Source organism: Hemiscyllium ocellatum, chromosome 22, assembly GCF_020745735.1.
Source record: "Hemiscyllium ocellatum isolate sHemOce1 chromosome 22, sHemOce1.pat.X.cur, whole genome shotgun sequence".
Classification (NCBI taxonomy): domain Eukaryota; kingdom Metazoa; phylum Chordata; class Chondrichthyes; order Orectolobiformes; family Hemiscylliidae; genus Hemiscyllium; species Hemiscyllium ocellatum.
Window position 1 is genome coordinate 40,989,905 of NC_083422.1, and position 22,745 is coordinate 41,012,649.

Genomic DNA, 22,745 nt, shown 5'->3' on the forward strand with positions numbered 1-22,745 from the left:
CTGGGATTGATTAAAGAAAGATGAAAAAAATGATGTGGGATTAATACCTCATACAGTATAATAGCACTACATAAAAGCAAATGCAATTAGTGGTGAGGAATGGGACAATTAATTTTTGCTTATTGTCAACTTGGTTGAGTTGAGCTACAAAAACCCAAGGCATATGTATCTTTACACAAGCAAATATAATTGCTGAAGGTGCGTTTGTTAGATTGTGTTGCTAAAGAGCAATCCCTCTAAGTAAGCTGTTTGGCCACATTTTAATTCTGAATTCTGGACAGGAGAATTTTGGTTAGAATATATATTTGGGGCGTAAATTCCCATAAGTCAGAATATTTTTTAGTTTTATGTCCAGTCATTTATCAATTTATGTGACACACAGTGACTAAGTCTACACTTAGGGGCCTGATGTCACAAAATTGTTGAATGAATGTTAAATTAATTTGTACAACAAGGACTTGACAATTTTGTATCTTGATATGCATAAAATGAAACTGTCTCCAGTAGCACTGACCTCCTTAATTTAATTTCAGGTATGATTTGGAGAGCAATGGGTGGGCAGGTGTACCCATAGTAAGTGTTGCAAGACCATCTTCAAGATATGGACATTCCTTAACATTATATCAGGTACGCTTTAAACTGATTTTAACTTCTGTTTTTTAAATTCATTTCTAATTGAGCTTCGTAATAACTCTTGGGTGCTCCAGAATTCCAAGCATTAATTTTGGGTATTGTGTCTGTTTTTTTTCCAAGTCCTTGCACAGCTTGCCAAATGTTAGACTATGAAATGCGATATGCAGCTTTCTTCTTCCTAGTATCCTCCATTAATTACTAGATAGGGGCTTGATTGACTGGAAAGAAAATTCTGTAATATCGAAGCCTTGAGATGCTTTTAATGAGAACATTATCATTGTAATGTTACCCAAGCTGCCTGTGGTACATCTCTAACTTTTCTCTGTCAGCAGCCTTTTGAGATTCCTTGGTGCTGTTTTTATATGGCAAAGTCTACAGAAATCCTTGGTAAGATAATTATGACTGAGAAAGGCGATTTGGTTAATTTTGGTTCATTCGTTCAAAAATACTTTGCAGTTTCTTTTGTTTCAGCATTCTGTTTGTTCTTGGGATTACAAGATATTTCCTGCAACAGTGCATTATCCAGAATGTTGTTCAGTGTACTGTTTTTGTACTTGCATGAAGTTAAACTTCTCATCCCATTCCTAAATTTACTTTTTACCATTTTTCAAGCTGTACTTCTGTTTTCTCAAACAAATTTAAATTACAGAACATGTTTACTATTTGAACTGTTAATATATTTCTACAAAGGCATCACTCAGATTTTTCCTTTAACTTGAGCTTTTCAACCTTTCTTCTGTCTTCACTTATTTTTAAACTTGTGCATCTTCATTGCATTCTGGGTTTGTATGTCCACTTAATGTCATATGACCAGAAGTGAACAAAATAATAATATTGGTTTGTGCAAAACATTAGGCTCTTGGTGATTTTCTTAAATTGTACTCTTCTGTCTCAGCTATAGATTTGATTTTCTTTTGGATTCATCAATTTCTAAGCTTAAGTTGGTTAGAGTTTTTGAATGTTTGAGGTCTACTAAACTTCTAAATCTTTCTCAGTGTTGTTATTTGCCACTTCCTGCATTTTTCATAGTTAGAAGTTGTATGACTTCAAGTTATAGTCCAACAGGTTTATTTGAATTTGCAAGCTTATGGAGCACAGCTGCTTTGATGGGTGAAATTTTACTTTGTGTGGTACATTGAGTATCCGGATTTAGGCTAATCTGCCATTGATTTACCAATTTACCCATCTTGTAATTTCTGCCTCTAGTACAGCTGTCTGCAGTTTCACTGCTTCCTCATTGATCTAATATGCAACATTGATAAACTTGCATTTATTTTTCATTTGATGCAAACAGGAAACCATGGTTGTCTCAATAAAATTCCTCAGAACACTATAATGTTATTTTCCCCCAATCCTGAAATGACCGTTGATTTATGTTCCTCAGCCAATGTCTTATTGATCTCCAAGAGTTGTATTAAATCTGTATAAGTTTTCAGCTTTCATAATAGGCTTTCAACTAGAACTTTGACAAATTATTTCTGGAGTTCTGGCCATAATACTTCCGTGTAGCTACACGGTATGACACTTTCTTGGAGGTTAATGAGGTGAGCAGGCAGGAAGTCCTCACTGGAGTCCAAATTGACACATCATTCATGTTTCTGATAATTAAATGTGAAGCTATTAAATGTGGAATTGAAGTAAGTAATGAATTTTTTGAAGTTTGGTATTCTTGTACAAAATTTATAATGTAAGTGGAAACCAACATACTGTATGAGAGAGTGTGGATTGGTTGACAAGTAGATTCTTTGTGGGCATGATTTAGAGATGCCGGTGTTGGACTGGGGTGTACAAAGTTAAAAATCACCGAGTTATAGTCCAACAGGTTTATTTGGAAGCACACTAGCTTTCGGAGCGACGCTCCTTCATCAGGTGATAAGGTGATGTTGATAACTTGGTGTTGTGTAATTCTTTGTGGAGGTTGTTTCATGCGGAATGTACCAATTGGAGCTGATTCATGGTTAACTGCCAAGGTTTGTTTCAGTTTTAAACCAGTCAGGTAGATTCTTGTCAACATATTGCTTTGAGAAATGAACCTGCAAATGGTTGTCATCCATTTTGATGACTGGTACTCCATGTGTGTTTGTTTTGTGTGTGTGTGTGTGCGCGCTTGTAAAGTACGTGGCCTGGTTGACTACCAAATGTTGCTTCCTGGTAATTGGCTAACATTTGGTGGATAATTGAGTATGCAAAGAACTGCGTAGGATCGTTAGTTTGGTTTGCAGTGTGATACATTTGTATGTAATGGATGTTCTCTACATTAGTACAGGAGCAGGGATGTCTCGTAATCACACAGGGCCATGGTGAGATGACAATTAGAATGTAGTGTACAGTTTTGGTCTCATAGAAGCATTGAATGCTTGTCATGTGGAGAGGCCATTTGGCCCATCAAGTCCACATTGACCCTCTGAAAAACATCCCATCCTGACTTGTCCCCACTACCCTATCCCTTTAGCCCTGCATTTATCATGGGCAACTTTGGTTTCCACTGGGTGCTCTGGTTTCCTCCCCCAGTCCAATGCTGGGGTTTACAAACTTTACACAATCACCCAATTGATTCGATATTGAACCTGGCCCCTGGAGCTGTGAGGCAACAGCGCTACCATTGACACCATGCTACTCTGAGGAGGGAAATTCCTGCTGTTGAGGGAGCATAGGAAAAGTAAACTAGTTTGATTTCTGGGATTGATGTATGAGGAGGGATGAATTGCTTTGATTTATATTCATTGGAATTCAGAAGAATGAGGGGATCTCATTGAAACCTAAAACAGTTCTAACAGGGCAAGACAAGGTCAATACAGGAAGGTTGTTCGTGATGCTGGAGGAGTCCAGAACCATGAATCACAGTCTAAGGATACAGTGTACACCATTTGGGATCGAGATGAGGAGAAATGTCTTCAGCTACAGAAAGCAGTTGAAGCCAAAATATTCTATGATTTCAAGAAGGAGTCAGATAAGACTTTGGGGCCAAAATAATTAAAGGAAAGAGGTTGGGGGATGGAGGGGTGGGGTGGGGGGGGGAGGTTGGGGGAGGCAAAGGTGTTGTGAACAGGAACAAGCTATTGAGGTGGATGATCGACCGTGATGGTGATGAATGGTGGAGCAGGCTTGAAGGTCCAAATTTTCCATGTTGTTATGTTTAGTACACAGGCCTTGTTCTGTGCAGACAGAAAGAGAATGTACATGCACACTGCCAGCTTTCAGCAAACTAGCTGACAGCCATTTGCTGTTTCTTTTCTCAGAGCATTGCCTTGATCAGTCACTACCCAGCCCTTTTGATTTAAAGTTTGAACAAATCTTGGCAGTTACTTGTCTTTCAGCATTTACTTGTGAATTATTTGGCACAACATCTCTACCAATGAGTCCACTTGCAAACCAATCAACACTTTCAGACAATATAAATATTGCTTTTCCTTCACTTTAGTATCTTGCAAAACACCTTGTAGGGTGCAAGAAAATGTATACTTTAATAGTGGTTGGGAACGAGGTAGACTTTGTTGACTGTGAGGTCCTTTTGGTACAGGTTAACAACCTCAAACAATCAGGAAGTCCTGGCTGACCAAATGAACAGGTGATAATAAGCACTTCCACTGTTAGGCGGTAGTGTTGGGGGAAATGAAAAAAAAAAAAGCACGGGATTTAGAATCTCCTCGGTGCAGGGGGCTGACTCTGAGCTGGCTGGCCAAAGCCAGTATATTGTGCACAAATAAATAAAAGGTGACTTGGTGACAGAATAGCGGCCTCTGCTATTTCAGTAGTGACAGGAGAAAACAGTATGTGCCTGAAGAATGTTAGAATGTTTGCTCACAACAGTCATCTTGCATTGGGATACCATTTCGGGTATCATGCATTTTTGTGGGAAAGTTGGCTTGTTTGATCCTGCTGTCAAAGAATTGGCCCAGTATGTGGAAAGAATGCAATATTTTTTCCCGGCTAATGACATTGGACCAGATGAAAAACAACAAGTAATCCTTCTGATTGCTTGTGGACCTGCAGCCTTTTCGATTATAAGGGGCTTAACTTTCCCAGAGGTACCAGACATGGAAACCTTTCAAGATTTGATGAAGTTGATTAAGGACTATTATGACCTCGAACCACCTTTAATCCTGAGATGCTATTGGTTTTATTTGGCTGTCAGAGAACCAGAGAAATCCATATCAGGATTTTTGATGAGGTTGAGAATACTGGTAAGGCATGTGATTTTGGGTTAACTCTGAATGAGATGTTGAGAGACCGTTTGATATATAGGATTAATGACATAACCATGCAGATGCGCCGACTAGCTGAAGCCCAATAGACCACTGCATCTGGCTCTGTCAGTAGAAAATGTGACAAGTAGAGATTGGAAGCTATGGGGCATCCCAATGGACATAGAACCCCTCCCATGCCCAACTGAGCTTGTGGAACACCATTTGACTATTGGCACAAGCAGAGTGTCACATAGGGCATATCCTGAGCAGAGGGTCTATAGGATAACCCACAGCAGAACCCCACAAAAACACTGAGTCTTGACCAAATGGTTGAAGAGTTCTTCAGGATCTGGCCTGGCAAACCATTGTATTCGCTGCCATTATGCGGACTTGAGACTACAAAGGAGCCCAGTAAAGCCTGACCTGAGTAAGAAAACTCTTTGGCCGGTACCCTGGAAAGACCCCTACATACGGGTTGGAACAACAAAAATGCTTAGCAGCGTCCAAATCGGCATTAGTCTTTGATTCAATGGTCATCCAATTCCCATGGAGGTCGATACTGATGCAATTGTATCGGTGGTTGCAGAATCTATCTTTCACAAGACTTGCTGAGGTCTCCAAGCCTTACATTTGCGTAAGACCTTAGCCAGACTGAGACCATACACTGGGAACTGTCGCAAATTAAGGGTACGATTTCAGTTCCGCTGTGTTATGAGAAGCAGTTGGTGCAGTTATCACTGATGGTAGTAAGAGGCTTGGGTCCAAGCCTATTGGAGTGGAATTAGTTGAGAAAGATTTACCAACATTGATCATTACTTAGATTAGATTAGATTCCCTACAAGTCTACACTGACCCTCTGAAGAGTACCAATCCAGACAGATGCCCCTACATCTACCCCTGACTAATGCACCTACACTATGGGCAAGTTAGTATGGCCAATTCACCTAACAGACGCATCTTTGGATTGTGGGAGGAAACCCACACAGACACACTGAGAATGTGCAAATTCCACACAGACAGTCGCCTGAGGCAGGAATTGAACCCGGATCCCTTGATTAGAAAATGGCTGCTTCTGCGAAGTCCTAGTGAAATACCCAGGAGCTTCTCAGGAAGGGCTTGGACTGTCAAAGCGACCAGGAAGCAATTCTGCAATTTTGCAAGGCCTGCCTGGTGCTGTCCTTCATGAAGCTGGATATGAGCCTGCCTACCTACAATTGCAACCTACTTAAGTCGCAGTTGACAAAACTGGATTATACCGGTTGGAAGATAAAGTGAGGGTAATCAAAGGGACCCCAGCTCCCATGTCTGTACTGGAGCTTAGGTCTTTCCTTGGTTTAGTAAGTTTTTACAGAGAATTCATATGTAATCTGGACTCCACCTTTACACCGGCTGTTGACAAAGAGTCAGCTTTGGAAATGGTCACGTGGCCAAGAGTTAAGCTTTAGGGATGTGAAAAAGCAGGTGTCGTCACCAAAGATGTGAGAAGTGGTGCTGATATGCGAAGCCTCCCTATGTGGTATCAGGCTAGTGTTGGCTCACTGGTGGCCCAAAGGAAAGGAATACCTAGTAGCTTATGCTTCCTGGATTTTGACTGATGCTGAGGGCAAATATGTCCCTATAGGTAAAGAAGGTTTGATTGGTCATGTTTGGTGTGAGGAAGTTCCACCAGTACCTTTTATGACTGGGAATTTGTCATAGTAAACAAACTCCTGCTCTAGCTACTATAGGAAGACAATGTGGTTCTACCCATAACTTCTGGTAGAATTCAACGGTGGGCCCTTGTTCTCAGTACCTCTCGTTCATGAGAATGGCTGGGTAAACCCTGGACTCAGTTTCATGTCAACTGTGCTGGTCCTTTCATGGACTCAATGTTCCTGGTCATTGTAGATGCCAATTCAAAGTGGTTGGACGTGCATAAAGTCTGTTCGACAAATTCGGGGATGACAATTGAGAATCTGCGAACATCATTTGTAATTCTGGAAGTGTTGGTCACAGATGGTGGGATGTCATTTACCAGCAGGGAATTGGAGTATTTTCTGAAATCGAATGACATTTGGCACATGAAGACAGTCCCATACCATCCACTGTCCAATGGTCTGGTGGAAACAGCAGTCCAAATATTTAAGACAGGCTTGAACGACAAGCCTACAGCGCCACTCGATATCAAATTGTCCAGGTTCCTGTTTGATTATAGGACCATCCCTCACTCAACAACAGGACTAGTTCCAGCAGAGTTGCTGATGGGGAGAAGACTGCATGCCAGGTTAAACCTGATATTCCCAGACCTGGGGAGGAGGGTGAATTGGCAGGAATGCTAGTGTCAGCCACACACCTCCTTTAAGAGTGAGAGAGAGAGATTTTAATTCAGGGGGTGAAGTTTGGTGCCAGAACCACAGGAATGGCCCTGTATGGGTATGAGGTGAGGGTAGACGTGAAGTTGGGTCCTATGACTTGCAAAGTTTGGAGAGGTGAGGTGATCCTGAACAAATGTGTGGACCACCTATTACCTTGCATATAGGGCAGGAGCACAACATACCTGGTCCCTCAGAACAGCCAAAAGGTCTTTCAGAAACTGTAGGTTCTGCCCTCCATCTATGATGAAGCTTTGGTACCATTCCTGCCGAAGAAGAGGATTTCTTCCTAAGATGCTCTGGACGCATGAGACTATGTATGGTCCAGTACATGCCGCCCATGTGGAGTCCAAATCAGAGGTGCCGAACCTGGGGTGAAAATGTCTCAGGAACAGCTACAAGAGAAAGGCCAGGCCTACGTCCCTGGAGTTGAGAGGACGGACGTAGTGATTAAAACCCGGTGGACCTTGTTAACTTTGAGGCCCTTGATTAAGGTTGTTAATCTGAGCCCATCAGGAAGCCCTGATCGACCAAGAAAGCAGCGGATTTAGAATCTCCTCCATTCAGGAGACTGACTCTGAACTGGCTGGCCACAGCCAATGTATTGTACACAAGTAAATAAAGAGTGACATGGTGACAGAAATTGGCCTCTGCAATTTTTCAGCAATACTTGTGTTATTTATTCCCAAAAACTGTTTGAATAATGGATCTGTTATTATCTGCATACGACTTGTTTTTTCTGAATATACTACCACATTGACTTATCTCCAGTCTGCCCTTGATTATCAGTGGAAGATCATATTAAAATTGTTTACTTCCAATCAATGTGCCAAGCAACTGTTAACCCTCATCATCATTGTTACTGAAATTTCCTTTTCATCTTGTTTTTGAGACACGTGGCAACATTACCCTCTAGTCGCTTAAGTTTCTCTATTCATACTGATTGAAGTTGCTACAAAAATGAGGAACTATCCTTCAAGTTTTGATATGGGATGCAAGTAAACCAAGGAAATATATCTATTTTCTACCTCGCAAATTTAAGAGCACTAGAGGCAAGACGCCAGCCCAACAATCTTAGAATGTGAATTCACTTGGGTGTTGTTGCTTTCCAATTGTTTACCAGTGTTTGTAACTTTTATTTCACACATGATGTTCTCCCAGAGACTCCACCCCAATCTGTTGGTTTAACATATCAGCCACCCTAATGGGAATTACATGGAATTGCCATTGTAGGCAAAGGTTTAAAAGGAAAACTGGATGGCACTACTGCTAAGACTTAAAATGCTATTGTTTGTATCATCTGTTACTTTGTCTTTATGCTGTACATTTCAAGGAAGGAAGTTATTTTGATAGCCTTTTTGTGTCTGCTCTTAAGATTGAATAAAGTCTACAGAACTGTCAGAGACACTTGTCTGCAGATCATGAAATGAAAAAAAAATTGCAGTGCAGAATTTGCAGGTTGAATATTTTGAAAGAGATATGTGGTAAAAGTATGTCCAGTAAATTAAAGGTTGAGAAATTAATACAGTTAAGATTCTATTACAGCTAAACTAATATGTGATTAAAAGTTATCAAAAGTTGTCCAAAGATCAGATCCATTACAATGAAACACAAATTGAACAAATGAGCGCCATATCACAGAGCATACTGGATCTTGTTTACTGCATGCATTACAGCTACTGTTGCAGGTCAACAACTGGGCCGTTTTCCTTGAGGAAGAATCTTGTTCCAATTTTGCTGAACCTTTGTGGATCAGAGACAAATGAATGGAAATGGAATAGATGTTGTCTGGTAAACAGTGAAAAAGAAAAGAGAAAAACACCAAGAAGCTGATATGAAAGTCACACGGGAAAAAAGTTAGAGACATCCTCACAATTATATTTAGAGTTTGCAAGTATTCCAAAAAATCCTCATTAGACCTAAAAGTTAACTATTTCCCCATCAAAAGCAAACTGATTGCTCTTGAATTTGATTTTTTTTCCTTCCGTGATGAGCTTTTGTGGCATCGTTATCTTATCAATACCTCCTATCAATAAAATGATGATGTCTAAATCACTCAGAAACCTCATTTCATGGTCCCCATGCCACTCAATCCCCCTTGGTTTTGTCTTCTGCAAACCTGGAACATTACATTTAATTCCCTCGTTCAAATAATATATTGTATTAGTAAGTGACTAAGCGCTGATTCTTGAGTTACTCTACTTGTCACTGCCTTCAACTCTGATAAAGACCAAATTATTCTTCTTTTCTTTTTTCCTGTCTGCTAACCAATGCTCAATTTATGCCTGTCTATTACAACCAGTTTGTGAGCTTTGTTTTTGCAGAGTAACCTCTTCTGTGGGGCTTTTATTAAAACCTTTATGAAAATCCAAATGCACCACGACCACTGGTTTTCACTTGTCAATGCAACTCGTTACATTCTTAAAAAAGCTCCATTAGGTTTTTAAGCACCATTTTCATTTCATAAATTCACGTTGAATTTGTGTAATTCCATTGGAGATGGTATTTTCTTTGTGTCCCATTATCACATACTTTATGATAGACTCTAGCATTTTACCTACTACTGATGTTAGGCCAACCAGGCTATAAGTTCCTGTTTTCTCCCTCCCTCTTATTTTAAATAGTAAGGTTACATTTGTCATCCTCCAATCTTCCTTGACTATTTCAGAGTCTACAGAATTTTGGAAGATGACAACTAAATCGTCCAATATCACCTTCATTGGTGCCCTTGGATCTAGATAATCTGCCTCTGGGGATTTCTCAGATTTCAGACTCTTTTCTGGTACTTTTGTTTTTGGCTAATAATAATTGCCTTCAGTTCTTCTTTCCCAGTAGGCCTTTCCTTCTTTGCTGCAAATGTGTTGCTGGTCAAAGCACAGCAGGTTAGGCAGCATCTCAGGAATAGAGAATTCGACGTTTCGAGCATAAGCCCTTCATCAGGAATAAGAGAGAGAGAGCCAAGCAGGCTGAGATAAAAGGTAGGGAGGAGGGACTAGGGGGAGGGGTGATGGAGGTGGGATAGGTGGAAGGAGGTCAAGGTGAGGGTGATAGGCCGGAGTGGGGTGGGGGCGGAGAGGTCAGGAAGAGGATTGCAGGTTAGGAGGGCGGTGCTGAGTTGAGGGAACCGACTGAGACAAGGTGGGGGGAGGGGAAATGAGGAAGCTGGAGAAATCTGAATTCATACCTTGTGGTTGGAGGGTTCCCAGGCGGAAGATGAGGCGCTCCTCCTCCAGCCGTCGTGTAGTTGTGTTCTGCCGGTGGAGGAGTCCAAGGACCTGCATGTCCTCGGTGGAGTGGGAGGGGGAGTTAAATGTTGAGCCACGGGGTGATTGGGTTGGTTGGTTCGGGCGGCCCAGAGGTGTTCTCTGAAGCGTTCCGCAAGTAAGCGGCCTGTCTCACCAATATAGAGGAGGCCACATCGGGTGCAGCGGATGCAATAGATGATGTGTGTGGAGGTACAGGTGAACTTGTGGCGGATATGGAAGGATCCCTTGGGGCCTTGGAGGGAAGTGAGTGTGGAGGTGTGGGTGCAAGTTTTACATTTCCTGCGGTTGCAGGGGAAGGTGCCGGGGGTGGAGGTTGGGTTGGTGGGGGGTGTGGATCTGACAAGGGAGTCACGAAGGGAGTGGTCCTTGCGGAACGCTGATAGGGGAGGGGAGGGAAATATATCCTTGGTGGTGGGGTCCGTTTGGAGGTGGCGGAAATGGCGGCGGATGATACGTTGTATGCGCAGGTTGGTGGGGTGGTAGGTGAGAACCAGTGGGGTTCTGTCTTGGTGGCGGTTGGAGGAGTGGGGCTCAAGGGCGGAGGAGCAGGAAGTGGAGGAGATGCGGTGGAGGGCATCGTCGATCACGTCTGGGGGGAATCTGCGGTCCTTGAAGAAGGAGGCCATCTGGGCTGTGCGGTGTTGGAATTGGTCCTCCTGGGAGCAGATGCGGCGGAGACGAAGGAATTGGGAATATGGGATGGCGTTTTTACAGGTGGTGGGGTGGTAGGTTGCAATTCTGGGAAGTTATTGGTGTCTTCGAAGGCTGCAGGAAAGTAGCTGTTTAATTGCACAACCATTTCCTTGTTTACCATTATCAATGCTTCTGTTTCAGATTGAGAGGAGCTTACATTTGTCTTCACTACCTTTTCTGTGCTTATGTACAGGCTTTTACAGTTTAATTTCCTTGCAAATTGACTCTTATATAATCCATTTTCCCCTTTTTTAACTTTTTGCTAAATTTTAAACTGCTGAGTCCCTAGCTTTGCTATTTTTTTGTACAAACTTTTATAACATTTTGCATCGATTACTACTCTTAATTTCATTTGTTGTTAGCCATTGTCAGGTCACTTTTCATGTTATGTTCTTTTACCAAAAAGAAATGTATAGCTGTTGCAATGTGCACATTCTTTAAATCGTGGCCACTGCCTACACACAATCACGCCTTTTAATTACTCAGGGTATCATAGCCAACTCACCCCCTGTACCTTCATAGTTTCATTTTTAGATGTATGACCCTAGTTTCAGATTGAACTACTTTACTTTCTATCCCAGTGAGTAATTCTATCATAAAATAAAAGCAAAGGAATTCTATAATCTTAGTCACTTTTTTTTTCCAAAGGACCTTTCATAGCAAAATTATTAATTAACTCCACTGCATAAAATGAAATCTAAGATAGTCAGTTCCTGAATTGATTCTTCAACATACTAGTCTAAAAGGTCATCTTGAGCACATTTTAGGAATGCACCTGCTGCAGTATTAATGCTAACATTATTTTCCCAGTCTGCATGTAGGTTAAGGTCACCCATAATTATTGTAGTATCATTGCTGCATTCATTTTCCTGTTTAATGCCATTTCTTGCTTTACCACTATTGTATGGCAGCCTAAACACACATCCCATGCATGTTTTCCATCCCTGGTTTACTCAACGTAGGTTGATTCCCCATCTAGATTTTCTGCACCAATATCAGTTCTCACTATTACACTAATTTTATCTTTCATTTACTATACTGACCCATTTTCTTTGGCTATTTTTCTTAAAAATGCAATACTCTTGGATGATCAGTTCCTAGCCTCTGTCACCTTGCAGACACATCCCTGTAATCACAATGATATGCACCTGTTTCCAAGTATTTATGCTGTTAATGTAACTACCTTATTGCAAATGCTCTTTGCATTCAGTCTAATATTTTGAATTGTCTTTGACATTTTTACCATTTTTCTTTTGTACTAAAGCCCTGTTTGCTGCTAGACCTTGTTTCTTCTCCTTTTCACTTTTGCCATATACTTTTTCTAACCTTGCATTTCCATCTTTGTTTCCCTCACTTGTCTCCCTCGCAGATTCATGTACCTTGTACTTTAGTTCAAACCCTCCATTATGGAGTGATTGGTTTTAGAATCTTGCAAGTAAATTTGAAATAAATGTAGAAAGGATGCATGTAGATTAAGGTCACCCATATTACAACAAGTTTGAAGGGGACATTTGACATATTTCAGCCTAATATGAATCTTTGAATATCTGTAATGATCCTGTGTAAGAAATTCCTAACCACTGTATGTAGCCATAGTTGTACAGCACAGAAAATGCCCCTTTAGCCAATGAGTCCACATGAATCAAAAACAAGCACCTAACTGTTTGAACTATTCAGTGTTTGGTTCATGGCCTTGTATTCATAAGCATTGTAGGTGCACATCCATATCCCACTTAAATGTTATGAAGTTTTTTACTTTTGCTACCCTTTACAGGCAGTGAGTTCCAGGTTCCCATTATCCTCTGGGTGAAAAAAAACTCTCCTCATATTTTCTCTAAATCTTTCTCCTCGCTTTAAATCTATGCCACCTGGTCTTTGATCCCTTCAGCAAGGAGAAATGTTCCTTTACCTACCCCATCTTAACCCCTCATATTAATCGTGTCTCCCCTTAGTCTCCTCTTCTCCTAGGGAAACAATCCCAATCTATCCAATGTCTCCATCTAATTAAAGCTCTCCAGCCCAGGCAACATCCTGGTAAAATTCTTGTGCACTATCTCCAGTGCTATCACATCCCTTCTATAATGTTGATTCCAGACCTACATGCTGTCTCTTCCTTGTCACTTTTCTCCCTATTTCTTCCATTTGCTGCTTCAGTCTCCTAAATTCTTGCTGCTTTCCCTACATTTGCTCATCTCTCCTTTTCAAAGTTCTTGGTCATAGTGGTGGCTTGACGAAAGAGGAAGTGGGAGGCAACAGGATGGTTGGCACAGCACAATGAGTGGGTGGGAGGGTAAGTAAGAGAGATGGGGAACTGGCAGAAGCAAGCTGGAGATAATTGGGCTGGTTATGTTCAAGGAAACCAATAGGTTTTTAATGTATAAATTTCAAGTGAGGAACATAACTGATCTGTTTTCACGCAAGAAATTACAATATGATTTTTGTTTTTTTTAGCAAGTCAGGAGTGCTTAATGAGGAATAGCACCATTGGGATATGTGAAAGGAAGTTTTTAAATACCTATCACTTTGGACGATGTGGATAATACAGCAGTATTTGAAGTGGGAATAAGGAGGTCTGGTATTAATATCTAATACAAATTTGAGATGAATGCCAGAAATTTCTTTTAAAAATTGAGAGAAGTGTCTCAATAAAGAAAACTGAATATTTCCAATTGATCAAAATTTCCAGCAAGGAATGTCAATAGCTTGAAATACCAGTCCAGAATGATTCGCTCTAATTTGCGTCATCTTGTTGCCAGATCTGTTCTGGTTTATCTCAAACATGATTCGCTGCAGAATGCATGACTCTCAGTGCCAGCAGAAGGCAGAAAAGTGCCATGCATTTTCAATTTTACACAGCAACTTTTAAAAGATTGTAACTTCAGAAAAATATTGTTTTTGTTAATTTGATGCATAACTATCATAGTTTGATCGAATTATCAAGAAATCTGTTTTCTGCAATATAATGTCTGCACCTCCCAGAAGTTTGTGCACTGAATTTAGAATGTTTACAACTAAGAAACAGATTAAATTTGTATTACTTTCTCATTTCCTTTTTGCACTGGAACAACCATGCAAATCTTCCCCATGCAAGTCTTGGGTATCATTACAGAAATAAGTAAAGAACATTTGTGGCACGTAATTGCATAACATTTATTTCATCCAACTGGTCTATGTTGATTTTGTGACAAACCAGATGTAAAGGCTGGTAACTTGGATTTAAGTGGTGGGTGGTGGTGATTCATTTCAACATAAAGCTTTGTTTTTGTTTTAGAAATGGCTTCCAAATATAAAGGTTGCACCTCAGGACACATTGGCCGTTCTTCAGATTTTCTGTTGGAGTTAGCAACCCAAACTGACTTAAAACCATTTCTATTCTTGTATTTTAGTCATTTCCTCGTTTATTTCCGCAAGGAGCTAAACAAATTGCTTTAGCGTTAATAGTACAGTTGTGGTGTAATTTCAAGATATGTTTTCCTATCCTGCCTCAGCACTTTGATTTCAGAGTAGAATGCAATTACAGATATTTTCTCATCAACCTATTCAGAGATGTTATTACAGGTAGGTAGGTCTTTGAACTCTGGTCTCTTGGCACGGAGATATGGATGCTACCACTATGCCGCAAGACCAAAATGCACAATATATATATTTTCTAATTAACCTATTCAGAGACATTATTGCACATTGCTGGGGCTTGAACCCAGGTATCTTATTACAGAGGTAAGGATAGATAGTATGACTGCACTACAAGAGCTGAAGTGCACAATTAAATTGTATCCTGCAAATCATCAATTAAACGAGGCATCATTATTTAACAGTTTATCAGGCGGAATCCCTTGTTTCTCTTGCCACATCCTTATTTATATTCTATCTAACCTATTTTTTTTATTTGATGCTGTTATTCTGATAATGAAAGTTATTGCCTTGCTTTTTGTTTTCAATTTTTAATTTAATTGTGGCAAGTGAGTGTTGTTACTAAGGCCAGCATTTGTTTCTCATCTTTAATTGCCCTCAGCAAAATGACAATAAAGTGCCATCTTGAGCCACTGCAGTGCAGTTAAGAAAGTTCCAGCATTTTGAGTGTTAGTGTACAATTGAATCACTTTGATTTAAGTGAGCAAATAAAACACATTTTGTTTGATTGTGGTTATATGTGAAATATTTTTCAGTAAGGAAGGAAGCCATATTGTCCAGCTCAAATATGACAAATTTAATATTTTGTGGTTGCTTTACAGCTCAGGCTAATGTAAATCTAGGTAACATGTTAGAATGCTTTGTAATACTTTTATGCATGGACACATTACATTTTTAAACTGGTTTAGTTTTGTAGCATCAAGCATCTACAGAGGTGTTTTGGAGAACAAAAGCCTGTATGACTTTTGAAAAATAATTTGTATTTCTTTTAGACACCAGGTCATTGTATACTCTCAGTTCTTTTAAAGAATAGTGGTAGGTTATGAGAGATGTTTTGATACTTCAGTTTGGGCAGTTGAAATAGTTCATTCTCAATGACACTACATATTCTAAACAAATACATTAATTGTTCATGGGTGTCAAGTTATTTATAGAAATCTTTAAAGTTAGCAGGATGATATCATTTTGTAACAGCTTGTGAATGTTTAGTAATTGGCATGTCAGAGAATGAATTGCAAGTAGGATCTTAAAGAAGACAACGGGAATTGGCAGACACCACCTAACCAATCCAAGACTGATGTGGAGGTGCAGGTGTTGGACTGGGGTGGACAAAATTTAAAAATCTCTCAACACCAGGTTATAGTCCAGCAGGTTTATTTGGAAGTACTAAGCTTTTGGAGCACTGCTCCTTCATCAGATAACTAGTGGGGCTGGATCATCGGGGACAGAATTTATAGTAAAAGATCAAAGTGACACACAACTGATGCAATGTATTAGTTATATCAGTTGTACGAGTCTTCGATCTTTTACTATAAATTGTGTCCTGTGATCCTGCCCCACTGGCTACCTAATGAAGGAGTAGCGTTCTGAAAGCTTAGTACTTACAAATATAACCTGATGTTGAGTGATCTTTACGGTTAATCTTGAATTGAGTTGAAGTGTTCATGCACGAACAAGTCCAGGATGTTGCTGATCATGCACAGGAGTAGTGGCCTGCAATGGTTAATAAGTGCTGATTTGTCATGGTTTGGTGCAAATGGAAGGAAGAATGAAGACATGAAAAATTAATTGAATTGAACACTGAAATGTGTGCTCAGTCAACTAGTGCCTCAAACTAATATCTTGAATGGACTGGCTGACAACTACTGCTTATGAGAAATTATTTCTTTTGTACTTGTTATGATCAATCAATACCTCTTCCATAAGGTGTATGAAAATATACTTGAGACTGGAATGTGTTTTGTTATTAAACAGGATTGCTGAACTTTTGGATTGGCTCTCATTCTGTCAAAATTGTAATTGATACAGGTCTTTCAAATAAAGCTGAAGAGACCCCCACAAACTTCTAGAATGGTGAAGTCCTCAAATGTGTGGTTTGGAGGGTGTTTGCACTTGATGTTCCCATGGGTCTGCAGCCCTTATAATTTTAGGTCATGGAGGTGGTTGCTCTTCTGAATTTCAGGGTTGGAAGTTAGTATTGGTCAAGGTTGAGCTGTTGATTTTTTTTAATGCATTAGGCTAACTGAAGACCAAATGAATTAAAATTCTTCAAAGTGTTTATCTCGTAATAAATTTGATCAGTGTATACCAGCAAAAATGAAGTTAAAAATCACACAGCACCAGGTTATAGTCCAACAGGTTTATTTGGAAACACTAGCTTTCGGAGTGCTGCTCCTTCATCAGGTGCTTATGAACTTATCTAGTGGTGAAAATGAGATTAAATACAAGTTTGAATGTATATTCATTAATTAAGAAATGGGAAAAAATAGCATTTCATATTATCAGAGATGTTACAATATGAGGAAGTCAATGGGCCCATCACATCAGTCTTTAATTGTAATTATAATACTTTTATCTTTACCTTTTTCACAATTCTTTGACATCAAGAAATTTGATTGAGTAAGGCTGTTGAAATGTTCTCTATCGTATTGAATTATTGAAATTCCAGAAGTACTTAAAGTGCTATAGTAAATAAAGCTAAGGTGTCTTGTTAAATTAAAAACAGCATCTTATTAGTTGCTCATTGATCCCTAAAAATGGTAATGTAGTTTCAGAAAATGGGTCAAGCATTTGTCCAGGCTGTATGCCATTATCTTTAAGGTTACGTGTACAGTTATCTTGTAATTTTCCTTGGTTGAAAACAAATGTGTTGACAGTCCTCCTTTTGCTTTTGTAATTACACAATATTGTCTAGTTATATTTAGAATCTGAATGCATAATGCTCTTTGCCTTGTAGATATTTTGTGATAGGAATCTTTATTCACTCACCAGCTTGCTATGTTCATTAATACTGCTTTCCCATTCATAACCCTTTGCTAACTTGTTTACTATAACACATTTTCATTCATTCATTCATTCATTCATTCATAAAACCATATTTTATAGTGTATTTAACTATTGCAAGATAGGTTAAATTAAAACATTACTTCCAACCACATTACTGCTGCTTCAACCCTTGAAAGCTACCTCTGAGTAAATATTAAAGGTTACTAACCTATTCAAAAACAATACCCTCCTGACAGTGTCTCCACGACCCAACCAAAACTATGGACAGATTATAATGTTAATCAGTTCCTACCAAGCATCTCTCAGGACCTGTATAGATTACAGAATATCAAAGTTTGTCCAACTAAGAAGAACATTAAACAGGGCCACTGTCCCCTTTAAGGTCAAAACAGCGCTTCTGTGAAATTGCATGAATGAGTGAAACTCTCACAAGCAAACAGTAAACAAATCTCAACCCAGCTGTGGGAATCAGTTTTAAGATCCTTTCTTTTTAATTAAGTACATGTATAATTTCTAACTTACTTAGAGCGTATAGACTTAGTATTTTTTGTACCATTAACTTAAAAGACGATAGGACTAACACCTTTTATTTATGCAGACCAGACAGATACTCTTCATCCCATCAGAAGTATCAGCTATTACTTAACCATCTCCTGTTTCCCAAGTCACCCAAACTTTTGTGTACAGTACATAAAACGATGTAACATCATACTGATAGATCTTATATGTCTTAAAATTCTGTGTATAAAGAATGTAAGAACTGTATTTCGGAATTTCACCGCCCATCGAAATTGCTACTGCGGTTGCTGGATGAAGAGGATATATTTACTACTCGCCAATTTTGGTCATTATTTGAACACTAATCCCACAACTTGGCATGGTTGGCAGGATCGCTGGAGGACACCATCTAAACCGACGGGTCACTGAAAGTCCTTAGAGGGTAAGAAGCTTTCTTCTTAGAATCACGAACCTTCCGTGAATTGGCCACTTTTTTTCGAATCACCCGCGTCCAGATCTCGAACGCTCCAAATCGGCTAAAATAGCCTACGGCAGGAAACTCCCCAAAACGTGTGTACTCGGGTGACCGTTAGTGACCCCAGGAAACTGCTTATGATCTCCAAAGGCAGGCTAGCGCCTCCTGACATAACCGAGGAAGAAATGCTGCGGCAGTTACAGAACTACCTTGAAGCACAGTCCTTGTTAGGAAGACATTAACCAAAATCGGGAAAAAAGTATAATATGCCTAAATGACAGTGAAGCCTCGATGACGTGGACAGGTCTGGGGAGAAACCACTTGACAGAAAGTTAAAGATAGAGCTAAATGGTCACTTGCATTAATAGGACAGATTTGCCAAATAAATGAAATCATATCTCGAGTCTCCCATGTTCGTGAAGTAACCCAACTGAAAGAGCAATCGAATCTGTGCATAAACAGCTGCAGAAAGAACGATGAAAGAGGGAAAAAGCTGACCTTACAAATGGAGCTTGAAAAAGAGAACAAGAAATTGAAGGACGAGATAGTAGTCCTGTCATTTTCTCCCCCGGTTCCTAAGCCGTGCAGAATTTGTATCCAACTACCGAAGACATCCGGGAAGTGGTTCAGCAAAACCCAAGGCATTGCCGTTGGGAAACAGAGGGATGAAAGTGATGGGTCTTCTTGCTTTGAGAGCGGTGAGGACTGTATATACCCGGCACCACAGTTATGACTCCTTAAAACCAAGAAAGTAAAGATAGAGAAAGTGGTCAGGCAAAGATTACAGGACAGCACTGAGACAGCACGGAGTTCCGGTAAAACAGAGGAAGTGGTGGAGGCTGGTACAATTACAACATTTAAAAGGCATCTGGGTGGGTATATCAATAGGAAGGGTTTAGAGGGATATGGGCCAAATACAGGCAAATGAGACTACGTTAATTTAGGGTATCTGGTCAGTGTAGATGAGTTGGACCAAAGGGTCTGTGTTCATGCCGTACATCTCTATGATTTTATGACTAGCATCTCTTAATTATGCAAGCAGACTGGACAGATTCTCTTAAGCCCTCAGAAGTAACAGCCACCATTTAACAAGTGTTTAAACCATCTCCTTTTTCCCCAGGACAGAAGTCAGCCAAACTTTTGTGTACATTAGATAAAACAATGTAACACCATTGTGATAGAATTTCAATATATGTAAGAACTATGTATAAAGAAGCTACTGTAAGAACTGCATTTTGGGATTCCATCACACCTCAAACTGTACTACTGCGTTGCTGAATAAAGAGGCTATTTTTGTCACTCATTGATTTTGGTCATTATTTTAGAACACCGTCCCACAGCCTGTAATTGTGCATTAAATAGATAAACTATTTGCTGGTTCTGTGGCTCTCAAATGTTGAATTAGCAATGTACAGTACAGAAAATTATCTATTTAAACATTTTCTTCATTTATATTTCCATAGGTATTCTAATGATATGTCATCTGAGATTGAAAACACAAGGTAGCATCAATTTTTTTTCCAGTAATACATGAAGCAGTCGAGCATTGATTTGAAGCTGCTGAAGGACTTAAATAACGTTTAGCAGGATACTCCTCTGTATCATGGGATTACCCCACGAGTCAGAGGTCTGTGACATTCATCACAACCGACGTATGCTTACTCTGTCATCTCAACCACACATACTGCAACTTTTGAATATTACAATATACAAGTCCATTGAAGTTTTTGAAGACCAGTTTGCTGTGGTCCTCAAAGCAAGATCCTGATTTTGTGTATACTTAATTTAATTTGCTTTTTCCAAAGTGAATTAGGCTAGGATGATTTTTAGGATCAATAAATCCTCTAAAAGATCGGTGGCTCGTTTGTTGTAAATGAAAATGACAAAAGTGCTGTGTCAAATATACTTCATCCTGAAAAGCTTTTGTATTTTTTTAAGTGGTAATTCATAGTATGCCTACCTTTTATTAACTGGCATTTTGAAAATTCAGTTGTTTATTTGACATTTTGCATTTGCTTTAGTTTAGAAAGTAATGTATGAGGTTAATTCAACTTTACCTTTCAATATAGGCTTTTTTTATCATGATTGTACTTACTCGCATGGTGAAGAAATCTGTGATGATTTTAATTTTTGAGTGATAATTATTTAATGATGTGCATTTATACCCCGATCTGTAAATGTAAATCAAGCATAATACTAAATCCTGCTTAATACCTATTGAAAATAGGACACAGTCAGTAACAAATTTACTTTAATTCTAGAGGGTCACTTGTTCTTTAAACAGTAAGTCATCAACTTCAGACGTGTAATAGACTCAATAAAGTAGCAAGATAGACTGAAAGTAGCAATCAAGATTACCAAACTGTGATGCATGCCTTAACATGAAGTATAAAACAGCAAATCTTGAACTAAATACTTTTCTTAAAGCATGTTCATTACCCTGTAACAGGACTGTACACCATACATCTAGAAATCATAATGCTTATTCTTAAATCAGAAGAACTTTACATTTGGGTAGCATTGTTACTTTGGCTTTTATCGATTTATTTAAATTCTTTTTGAATTTGCATTTCCATGGGGATTTTTCTCATTTGCAGCAACTTTATAAAATTTGCAGAACTGGGGAGACACTGCATACTCCAATGTTTCTGTAGCTGCTTTGATGTAACATTGGAAGTAATTTGAAGGAATTTTGGACTGTCCAATGGTCATTTTTTTAAAAAAAGTTACTTTGAATGATAAATGGTTATCTAACCCATCAAATACAGTCTTCAAATCCATGCACAAGCTTTCCAATCATTGCTCCCTCTAAAATAAAGATTCTGATGCACACTAAACGCAGCAACATCCATGGAACCTTGATAAAAGTTGCTGAGTTTTCCATAGTACGTTTCCAAGTAGCAGCAGTTCAGTGACCATTGCTAATGATTAATGTGATCATCTTTTTATAGACTCAATTTATAAAGGATAAGTATAATGTCACTCTTAAGGAGAAGCTAATTATGTAGTTAAGAAATAACAAGTCATGTTAAGTTGAAATGGAAGTGCTTGAAAGATAGTCAGAGTCCGAATTTTGGCAATACCATCAACTTTGCAGACTCTGTCAAAATGGGACATTGAGTGTGTTAGTGGAATTGCTAGCAAGGGAACATCGAATGCTACTCGCATGTACTTTGAAAGTCTATGCACTTTCGGAATTTGTTCCAAAACATATGCACTCAAGCTATCAAGCTGGATAGCTGGGATATTTGCAATGCAGCATGAATGATGCCTTCATGTATAACAAGTGCATACTAGGAAATGCAGCTATTGAATTTCTTTGAAATGAACGAATTGTTTGTTCAATTTTATCATCATCTTTCTGCATCAATGCAGCTCCAACCCCTACATCACTGGTATAAAGGGTTTTATGAAATTTGGTGTGGCTAAAACTGGTGAAATGGTCACTGTGGCTTTTAGATTTTCAAATGCTCCTGGCAGTGATTTGCCCACCGAAATATTGTGTTCTTCTTTAGCAATTCCTTGAGTGGTGCCACCATGCTGCTGAAGTTTGGTAACCTCTGGTAGAATCTACTCAGTCCCAAAATTAAAAGCACCTCTTTCTTCCAGGACGATAGTGGAAATTCCTTGATGGTCTTCATCTCCATGTTCCTTGGGGTCATTCTTCTATGTCCAGTGTTATGCCCCAAGAACATCACATCTGCCTTCGCAAATTCAGTATTTGCTCGATTTATAACCAGTTTTGACTTGTGTATTCTTTCAAAGAGCTCTGCCATCTATATGATTTGGAGATGCCGCTGTTGGACTGGGGTGTACAAAGTTAAAAATGACACAACACCAGGTTATAGTCCAACAGATTTGATTGGCTAGCTAGTGCTTCCAGTTAAACCTGTTGGACTATAACCTGGTGTTGTGTCATTTTTAACTCTGCCAACTATACCGTGTGATCTTTCCATGAATGACTGAAGATCACGAAATGACTAAAGGATTTGCTAAAGAAGAACACAACATTTCGGTGGGCAAAACACTGCCAGGAGCATTTGAAAATCTAAAAGCCACAATGACCACTTCACCAGTTTTAGCCACACCAATTACTTAATCCTGCCACAACTCTGTTCATGATTCTTTAGAATGTGGCTGCTGTGTTCTTCATTCCACAAAGGGCATTAATTTTATTTTTTTTGATAGAATATTTGGGGTTACACGTAGAAACCTCTTTAGTTTT

The 22,745-nt window shown here is 39.3% G+C and overlaps 1 protein-coding gene across 1 annotated transcript in view; it reads left to right on the top strand.

Moving 5' to 3' along the window:
- Positions 1-22,745, top strand: part of atrnl1b (attractin-like 1b) — a 904,204-nt gene that overhangs the window by 98,777 nt on the left and 782,682 nt on the right. The window contains exon 7 of the mRNA XM_060841800.1: positions 534-627. Within this exon, the coding sequence (XP_060697783.1) occupies positions 534-627 (94 nt within the window). The remainder of the gene's footprint in view (positions 1-533; positions 628-22,745) is intronic.